The sequence below is a fragment of the Podarcis cretensis genome, assembly GCF_951804945.1.
Source record: "Podarcis cretensis genome assembly, chromosome: 10".
NCBI lineage: Eukaryota > Metazoa > Chordata > Lepidosauria > Squamata > Lacertidae > Podarcis > Podarcis cretensis.
In genome coordinates this window covers 35,148,311-35,158,903 of record NC_137179.1, presented here as the reverse complement: position 1 = coordinate 35,158,903, position 10,593 = coordinate 35,148,311, and the positions used below count along the sequence as shown (strand labels likewise).

General features: G+C 39.1%; 1 protein-coding gene across 4 annotated transcripts in view; it reads left to right on the top strand.

Annotated features, from left to right (window-relative positions):
* NR1H4 (nuclear receptor subfamily 1 group H member 4) overlaps window positions 1-10,593 on the top strand; it is a 31,572-nt gene continuing 20,979 nt past the window's right edge. For 2 of the 4 annotated variants that reach the window (XM_079993884.1, XM_079993881.1), the window contains exons 1-4: window positions 1-200; window positions 765-1,157; window positions 3,923-4,060; window positions 9,014-9,376. In XM_079993884.1, the coding sequence (XP_079850010.1) occupies window positions 3,976-4,060; window positions 9,014-9,376 (448 nt within the window). In that variant the 5' untranslated portion in view covers window positions 1-200; window positions 765-1,157; window positions 3,923-3,975. Of the gene's footprint in view, window positions 201-764; window positions 1,158-3,922; window positions 4,061-6,984; window positions 7,081-9,013; window positions 9,377-10,593 lie in introns of those variants that run through there. The other 2 variants (XM_079993882.1, XM_079993883.1) reach the window with 2 other exon arrangements.

Here is a 10,593-nt window from a genome sequence, read left to right as displayed (position 1 = left end):
CTGTTTCTGCAGGACTGTCATGTGACTCAAAAAGTGACCCATGGAAGTCTCATGCGACCCAGTCTGCTGACCTGCTGAAGAATCAAGATGGTACACAACATGGATTGGGCAGGACATGACAAAGAAGTGGTAATTCCCACCTACAAAACACTTGGGTGGAGGAAGAGGCCCAAGCCTCGCTACTAGGCTTAAGCATTCAGGTAGGCCAGGAGGCCTCAGGCCTACAGGGCGGTTACAAAGCTGCACACCCCTAGGCAAGTTTACTCAGAAGTAATTCCCACTGAATTTCGTGGTTATTACTCCCTAGGAAGTGGGGTTAGAATTGCAACCTAATTCTGTAGTCTTTTACTGCCTGTCTCTCAGATGTGAAACTTGAAAGCGAGATTTCCAAGACAAGAGTCACAATTTGTCACTTTGGGGGTGGGGGGTATTGGTTAGACAAATATAAATATGAAGTGACAGTTATCATTTTTAGTTGTAATTTGACCTCTGTTCAGTCTCTGTTTTCAGCAATATTGTGATGATTTTATTTATGTTTTCAGAAGGTTAAGACTAGTGTTAAAAATGCATCACTTAAGTCATAGATGCCAATTTCCTGGGGTCCTGGGTGCCTGAGCACCCACAAAATTCCCCCTGAAGGGGCTGGGCACCCACAAATTTCATTGCCAGTGCCATGCATGCTGCCCAGGCACCCACGGTCATAGGGCCAAGCTGGTACTCCTGACTGAAGCTGTGAAATCTGAAAGGTCTCTGCTTTCTTTCAGTATCTGCAACTCCACTTTGTATTGGAGCCATACAATAATTGTCTCATGCAAGTTGAAACGTAGCAGTATGGTTTTTAATTGCTATCCCAGAAGACGTATATCCTACCCAGGATTTGCTCCCTCTAGTTTTTATAAAGTTCCAGTACTTCAAGTCTGTTTAGACAGTTCAGCAAAGAAAGAACTGTTAATGAGTAATCGTTGTCCAAGACAGCGCTGAGCCAATGAAAAGAGGACTAAACCTAAAGTCAGCCTGTTATCGTTGAAGCCTTCTGCAAAAGCGAGAAAAGCAACACAAAGATGTTCTTGCTTTGAAAATCATTGGGATTCTGAGCTGAATGCAGAGCTACTGAGTGCACTGTGTCTCTATTGCTAGAGTTCAGGAAGACACCAAGTGTAAGCTACTACTTTTAGTTGTTAATTTTAGTGGATAATGTTTTGGGGATAATACTGTGATAAGTGCATCATTTCTCTGATATGTTACATACAACTGTTTGTGACTCTTCTCTGTTTTTATTGCTTTATTGATTTTAATCAATAATTTGTTTTTGTTACTATTATTTATTATTTTATTTATATCTTGCCTTTCTCCCAAGTTGGATTGAAGTTGGCTTGGAACATTTGAAAACACTGTTATAAAAGTGTGTAAATTTTGTTGTGTTTTATTGGTATTGAACCAATTTTGGGGATTATTTTCTATTTAAAACTGAGCATGAAATTTTATAATTAAATAAATTCACCGTATCATATTTTTTTAACAAGTGCGGGAATTTGTGTGCTTCATAAAGAGTTCAAAAAACAAATAATCAAGCTTAGGCTGCAGTCCTAAGCCCACCTACCAAGGAGTAAGCGCCAATGAATTTAATAGCGCTTCTAACTAAACATTGTTAGGATTGTGCTGTTAGTTTCTATAATATGGTGTCTCATAATAAGCAGTCTTTTCAGAAGTTAGTACTTTGGTGAGACTGAATGTAGGAAGGTGAGGAAAAAGAAATCACTGGTGAGTGAGCATAGCATTTCCTGGAACCTCACTTTTATCATTTCAGCCCATGTCAGTCGTAGCGATCAAGTGTTATTTCCCCATTGTCAGAATAAAGCATGGAGAAATATTGACTAAATAAGTATTACAATGCAAATTAAAAGTTTACAAATACCAAACTTTCTGACTGGCTTATCATAATCACTTTTTCAATTACAGTTAAAGATAACAAGCATGTAGGTGCATGCTTCCTATCTCTTTTATAACAGTCAGTAAAATGTACTGATTTACCAAAGTACCATTTTTTCCTAAAAACTATGGCGGAATAATGTATTATTAATATTACTGTGGCATCTAAATTTCCCAGCCAATAATCTGATGTTACTGACATGTACTATACACTATGCACACCCGATTAAATTCTGTTTCTATTTATTTATTTATTTATTTATAAAACTATTTATATACTGTCGTATCATAAAAACATCAGGGAAATATACAATGATAAAACATAAAACACCTTTAAAACAATACAAAATAAGCATTAAAGTGACTGGCTAATTAAGAATTTCAGCAAGCGTTACAGTTACTAGCAAAGCTGGATTGAGTTCTCATTCCTATAATCCTTCCATAAAATATAAATCACTAAACATCAGTGACTCCAATGAAAATTATACTTTTAATAGAATTGGGGACTGAATGACTTGATTAAATTCTAATTATTTTGTCTTTTGTTTTTTCTTTAATAAGAAGCTTTAAGTTTAGGGTTAAATTAATCGCACCCTTTCACTTCCTCTGAATATTCATAATATTTCAGATGCAGAAGTCTCTAGGCCATCACTGATCCCAGCAGCAATCACCCTGGTCTGCTAGCTGGATAGCTCCAGTCCAGTTGCACCTTGACATATACAGTAGTTGACATTCAGCAAAAGGACAGGTGTATGGGTGTAAAAATAGTCTGAGAGACCCAATCTCTTCTTCACAGCTTTATCCTCTGGTTAACATTATTGATACATACTGAGAACTTATCATCTCTTCATGGTTTGGACCAATATATTTTGTTGCTTCAGGTGGAGCAGGTAATGGTGCCCCAAATTGTAGTACATAGTACCCAAGGCCTGGCAAACATCTCAAAAGCCCCCCCCCCATGCCAGACAGTAAAAATATAATAATATATTAAATAACAATTTGCAGCCCTTTAATGATGCCCAAAACCAGCTGCCAGAAACCAGCTGCTCATCATAAAATGGCTGTTCCTGTTCTCTTCTGCGAGGTGTCGTGCCATGACCTACTCCTTCTGTAGGAAAATAGATTTCTCTCATATTCCAGTACATAACTCCACAGGGTAGAATCCTAGCATATTTTCATAGGTGTTGGACAGGAAGCTAGTATATGGTGCTGGGACATCTAAGGGAATTGTATGATGGTGCTTCTCATAAATTTAATCTGACAGTTTGTTTTCCAGCCATAAGAGGTCCCATTGGTATGTAGTACTTGTGACATTCAACAAACACATTTGATGTTTTAAAATAAATTGTTTATTTTATCCATGCATGGATAACCTCAACTGTATTTTAATTAGGGAGCTGATGTTTCATTAAGAGAACCTCCCCCCTAATCCTAGCAAGTGACTCATTCTACTTTTTCTCCTATCTAGTATAAACAACTCACTGATTACGATTAACAGCTGGAATTCCCAACATGTTGACAATTATCACGATAATTATATTGTGAAACATACAACAGAGCAAGGGAAAATATACAATCCTGGTCTGGTTCATGCACTACAGTAACTATTAGGTTAGAATACTGCCCCATAGTATTCCCACCTTCTCTCTCTCTCTCTCTCTCTCTCTCTCTCTCTCTCGTCCATGGATTTACATATGTAAAAATAGTTCAGATGCATCATGGGAATGTGTGACCATTTCAAGTTGATAGCGGCCTTTCTTGGTGTGCCAGCTCAAAAAAAAAAAAGGAAAAAAAAGGCTGCTCTGCTCACATGAATGAATAACAATTAAGAAACAGGCCTCGCCACATGGAAATAATCACGCATTACTCCCTCCAGACAACTGCATCCGTGGAGATGCTCCACATGGAATGTTTCTGAAAATTTGGACAGGCTCTTTAGAATGACCGCTGTTGCAAGCAAATGTAGCATTTTGTTTTTATTTATGTTTTTAAGGTTTCCTTCAACACTCAGCTTAATTTGCTGCAACTCAGCCTATTCAAGAGTCTATGGCATCAGAGATGAACCTAATTGGGAGTCCCCACCTACCTTCAGCAGATGGATTTTCTCTTTCCGAAGCTCCTCATTTATTTGGTAAATAAAAAAATATATTACAAGCAAAATGCTAATTCAGTCCATAGAATGGAGTAACGCTGACATTTTCTGATAAACTCCTTTGAGCTACATGTGATTTTTTTTGTTCAAAGTACTCAGTTTTGCTAATCTCTTACAATACATTTTTGTGTTATGATTTGTAACACAACTGTGAAAAAATTATAAATGGCATAATGAAATCAGAATATAATGGGAAAGAAAGGACTGTAGATCACCCACAGAGTGCATAATCTGCATGCAAAAGCTCCTAGGTTGATTCCCCAGCATCTCAAGGTAGGGCTAAGAAACACTCCTGTTAAACACTGAAGAGGCTCAGTATACAGAGTTCTGAACTGGATGGTCAGCTGTGATATATCTGTTACTGTTGTTGCTAATAAAGCAAATCTAACAATTGAAAGCAAAAGAGAAAGTCCTATACTCAGTGTATAAGACTTCTAGAGGGGCAGCTGTTTAATTTGTTGCAGCAACAATGATTACTGTATGTCTTATAGCAGGATGCATTTGACAAGTGGACTGTAGGTGACAAACACTTGTGCCACACTAAATGTGTTAGTCATTAAGGTGCTACAAGATTTCCATTGCATTACTACAGGAGAAAGACAATGATCAAATATATTTTCATTAAATACTTTGGATTTTTGCCACCACCTTGGTCATAACTTGTTTTGTGTTCCTATGAAGGTCTTGCAATGCCTCCCTCCCCATCATTATATTTAAGAGCCATATGCAATATGAGTGTGTTCCCCTACAAACCCTGTGGCAAACCTGGGATTTTAATGAGCAGCTGCTGGATTTTATCAGAATACATATTGCTAAATTTGTGCATTGTTTTGCTGTTTTGTTTTTACTTTCAGAAGCGTTGTTGCTCCCTGGCACAAATATTACAGAAGGCTTTTTAATTTATAAAGGAGCAACAAAATGTAACAGTGCTATTAACTTTATAATGTAAAATTATTTTAGGCTCTTCTCCCACTGCCTCCTAAGACACTTAATGTTTCCTTCACCATCACCTCTTCCTGCAGGTCCTTTGTACTTCTATTGTGTGTGAAAGTAGCTTTGAAACATTTCTATGAGTAAAACACTTTAATGATGATGATGATGATGATGATGATGATGATGATAGTGTAAGGCAGCTGCCTCAGATAGAGTAGAGTAAGCTGCCTGCTTCAAGTAACAAAGCTTGGGTGCCATTAAAAGGCAGGGAACTGAAAGCTCTGTAATTTTATTACTATATTTGTAATGGGGGGGGGGGTGGCAATTAGAATTTTATACTCCATACATCAGGCTTCCCCAAACTGTTTTGGGACTACAATTCCCATACTCCCTGACCTCTGTTCCTGTTACTGTAGCTAGGGATGATGGGAGTTGTAGTCCCCAAACAGCTGGAGGGCCAAGTTTGGGGATGCCTGCCATACATATTGGGCTGGCCTGAGCAAGGACATGATAAGCATTGCCTCACCATGGTCATATTCTACGAATGACTGGCTTTACATGTGGTACAAACTGAGGCCAATGCTTGTCTGTCTTCTCTGAAATGAAGCAAAACTGTAGGTTTAGCAAGTTTTCTATTTAGCAAGTAATATTACTTCCCACCAGTGTGAACAGTGTGCTGACACTTGCAGAGCTCCTGAAAATCTACAATATTCTTGGCTCTACAGAGAGGGGTGAGAAAGATTGAATCCTTTTGTTCGTTGTGTTGAGAGAGAGAGAGAAATGCAATTTCTCAAAGGTCAAAAATGATTAAACAAGAAGAAGATCATAAGGCGGGTTAGCTAACTGCTTGTTATCAAGCTGCTTCTGGCAGAAAATTCAACATCTGGCTTTTGCTTTTTTATATAGCAGAGATAATAAACAGGTTCAAAAGTGACAGCAAGATCAAAGGCATTAAAAAAGCAACAATTAAATTATAGTTAAATGTTGAAAATAAAATGACTTGTGAGAAAAGGGTTGAATTCCCACCAATTCCAAAGTAGCCAGGAGCAGCAGGCTACCTAGACATGATCTCCTTACATGCCAGTGCTCATACTCTGGCTCAACAATCTTTCTGCAGGGGAGAAGAGTACCATTCCATATTATCTGACTTGCAATTTGAAATGTGCTTAAAACATTATCTGTCTGAGATATGTATTTCCTTCCTTTCCCACCATTTTTAGGTCTTTAACATGGTTTACAAACATGTTTGAATGAAACATTATTTCCAGTCTCCACAGGGATGTGCTGCCAGCTGTAGATCTTCCACCCTAGAAAAAAGGGGCAAATTCCTCACCCTAGACCTGATTTCTTCTTTGATTCTGGGTGTTTTGGTTCTGACAATGAGATAAAGAGCAATCCCTATCTGGAAGCAATCCCCCAACATTCCCTCTACGCTAAATAAAGGACTAGAACATTAGTTATAGTCTGTTAGTTATTTTTGGCAGAATCCTTACAGGTATGCATTGTGTGTGTGTGTGTGTGTGTGTGTGTGTGTGTGTGTGTGTAGGGGAGGGGAGCTGATGGCATTGCCCTCCTTCCTCCCTGCTGTCAGTGGCAGTTTCAGCTGCCCTGGCCTCAGTGGTGGGGATAAAGACCTGATAAAGGCTTGCCATTGTGAATTATACAATACCTGACAGCTGTTTCAGTGAGACAGGTGCTGCATAAAGTAATGCAACATATCATAATTTTTAAAAAAATCCACTAAGTGAATCTGAATGGTTGTACAAGTTAGTGGGATTATCCACACTCTTTTTGATGTTCTGAGATCAACTTTTCCAGATTTTAACAAATTATGCTGGAAATGTTATATAGCAATTTTCTCAGACTTTTTCAAACTGGCTCCTCGTAATAAAGTTAATCAGTAAACTATATAACCTCTGTCCTAGTGTTTCCTTGGCTGGTCTTAGAGGAAGTTTTTATTTTCACTTGTCCGTAAAGTATTGGGAAGTTAAGGAAGCGGGAGAGAGCCATACTGGATGAAGGAACTAGATTTGTCTTTTAAATGGTCATATTAACAGCCCCTCAAGGTAGGATGCTTTTCTAGCTGACTTTGTGGTTCTAAATACTGTACTAGATAACATCGTTTTTGCTATACATAAATCAGTATCTAGAAACTGACCTTTGTTACCTGAAGCACCCAACATTTTAGAAATTCTACAGCATCTGCTTTGCTTAGAAATATATCAGGTCCAATCCCTGTCATGTCTAGGTAGGAATGGGGGGCGGGCACTTGTCAGATTTCCTAGAGAGCAGCTGTCAGTCATTGTAGATAAGACTGAGGTGGGAAGACCAAGAGTCTGACTCTGTATAACTAAGTTTCCCTGCACTGTTGCTTTCAGGAAGCTGATATCTTTATGTCATGTAACGAAACTAACTCACTTGCACAGCGCATTTTGCTTTAGTTTGTTACGTACTCTCCTTGCCCTGCATGTTATTTCCTCATATAGGTTATTTTGGTTTCTTTTGCTCTGTTCTTTTGATAAAGGTAAAGGTAAAGGTACCCCTGCCCGTACGGGCCAGTCTTGACAGACTCTGGGGTTGTGCGCCCATCTCACTTAAGAGGCCAGGGGCCAGCGCTGTCCGGAGACACTTCCGGGTCACGTGGCCAGCGTGACATTGCTGCTCTGGCGAGCCAGAGCCGCACACGGAAACGCCGTTTACCTTCCCGCTGGTAAGCGGTCCCTATTTATCTACTTGCACCCGGAGGTGCTTTCGAACTGCTAGGTTGGCAGGCGCTGGGACCGAGCAGCGGGAGCGCACCCCGCCGCAGGGATTCGAACCGCCGACCTTTCGATCGGCAAGTCCTAGGCGCTGAGGCTTTAACCCACAGCGCCACCTGCATCCCTTCTTTTGATAGACTACCATGAATGAATTTATATATGCTAGCAGTTCTCTGTGTGGAAAACTTATAAAGCAAAAGTACATACTAGAGAGCTCCTGTAATTAGGTGAAACTAATCTGTGTTGAATTATTATGAATATGCACCTTTGCTTAAGAATGCAAGAAGTCTGTTGTAGGATTAGTTCAGCATTCCTTTAATTAATACCAGGAACAAGCAGCATTTGCTAGCTAGATTTTGGCCTGTGGATCATTTGTAAAGCATACTCTGCCTTTGCCCTACCATAGAACCTTTTTCTTTTTTCTTTTTGCTTGTGTATACAGAGGATGTGTAAGTGGAATGTATTTATTTCCTGACAATTTTCCGCTCCATAATTTGTATTTATTTTAAAATATTTATATCCCACTTTGTTATCTAGAAGGACCCCAAGGTATTGAGAAAGTATAATGTTTTTGTTTATATGTCAGAATGCTGTAGCTTTGGCTCCTAGTGAGTCTACACTGGTCGGTTATAACATTAAAAATTCATTATAAAAATGTGACACCAGAGAGCGCTGCAGAGCAGCGATCTGTTGGCAATAGGAAATTATACTGAGAACTATCTAATGTTTTTAATAGGCTTTAAAAGTGTTTTTACAGATCAGTGTAGATCCAGCCTATCTTAAGAATCAGGTGGAAAAGCCAAAGTCTTAACAGAAAAGAAACCTTTATTATAGCTTAGAACTTGGCTAATTGAGAGAGACATCCAGGAAGTACAGCAAATGGATTGCTTAAAGATACACTCAGACACCATACGTTTAAAGCACATTCCTCCTCAAAGAATAATGGGAATTGTAGTTTCCTCCTACATAACTACACCCTTAACAGGCTACAGTTCCCAGGATTCCTTTGGGGATGGGATGTGCTTTAAATGTGTTGGTTGTACACAGCCATGGACCCATTCATGGAAGGTGTTTATCTCATTCACATTGACTGAACATAAATACAGGTTGAGGAGGAAGCAGCAAAAGAATAAAAATAAATTATAATGAACACAATGCGATTTATGGGTTTCTTTTAGGGAATAGAGCTGTTGAAGTAAGTTCCTTATAAAAGAAAATGTTCTTTTGTGTTGTTTTCTAGGTTTACTTCCCGAGGCAATGACTTCCCCAGTGCAAGATTCCGATGTGTCACCCTATTCACAGTACAACACTGTGCACTTTTCTCCAGTGCAGCCTCCCGTTTCTTCGCCACCTTATTACTCCAGCTTTGGCTTCTATCCCCAACAGCCTGAAGAATGGTATTCGCCTGTAATGTATGAGTTCAGAAAACTACCCTCTGATAACTTTCCCCTAAAGGAGCCAGACCTCGAGGGAATGCCTGTAGCCAAGAAGACTCGAATGGGTCCTTCAGGGGGGAGAACGAAAGGAGAGGAGTTGTGCGTGGTCTGTGGTGACAAGGCCTCTGGGTACCATTATAATGCCCTGACTTGTGAAGGATGCAAAGGTGGGATGAACAAAATTATTGCAAGTAGAACATGTGTGACCATGTAATGGGCCAGAAGTAGTTTAACTGGTCTGAATAGGAAGTTCTGTTTGCTTTTATTGATCAGAAGAAGAGTTTGTGAATGAAGGCAGGGATTATGTGGTGGAGCCGTTTGTTATTTAGCAAAGGATTAGCAAGCGAGGCAAGGACTGACTGCACATTGAAGTGAATGCACCCTATGGCAAGTTTGGCTGGCTGAAAGCTTCCCTTTCCTCAGTGCAGACATTTTGATCTTGTAATCACTTGGATTTCTAATGCATTCCCTTTGCCAATGTTGGTGGAGTTCCTTGCCTGGAATGGCCGCCCCAATAATGTCAGTGAAGTGAGTGGACTGGCCTGCCCATTCCTTTGTTCACAGAGATCTATGTGTGCGCAGAGCATCACTTCTTGAGGTAGCTCTTAGTAATCTATTACAAATGGAATTGCATGTGACACAGTATTCCTAACTGAGAGACAAATTTGCACATGGTTCCTAGGAGATTTAGGGGAGCCTTGCTTAATAAACCAGATGATAAAGTATAGTGGTTAGCAGACTTTTTTCAGTGGGGTATCTTATAAACTTCTAGTGGGACACTATTACATATCTGAAATAAATTGGTGTATAAATGCTAATTGCACTTGCATCACCAAATGTTTTCAGTAAGACAGATATTCTGTAGGCTTTGTATTTTATTTCTCACCTCAATAGAATGTAAGATACTTCTTTATCCAATCAACTCTTAATAAAATCAACCTGTTTGCTGCTAATAATAATGTCTGCAGGTACCATTTTTGCATTGATGATGATTTTTTGATAAAACATGGATTTTAAAAATCTGTTTAAGATAAAAAAACAGATTATGATTTATTTTAAAAGTAGGAAAATGTTTTCAACAGGCACTGAAGAAGTCAGCTTTAAATCTAACCTTTCCCTTCCTTAATCTCCGTATGGAAATGTACTAAACTCTAGGGAATTATGAAACAGCAACTATGTGGCTCTGAGTGAAAGCACCACATAATTTGCATTTCAAAAGTGGTCAGTGTCAGTCAAATATATTTCAATGGAGACTGTACACAAGACATTTTAGATGCAACGTCAAATGGACAGTGAAGTGCAAGGTTTTTGTTTTGTTTCTTTTTAAATAAAAGAAGCAGTTTTATTATTCTGCAATAAAAATGGTGGCTGGTTACTGAGAGGT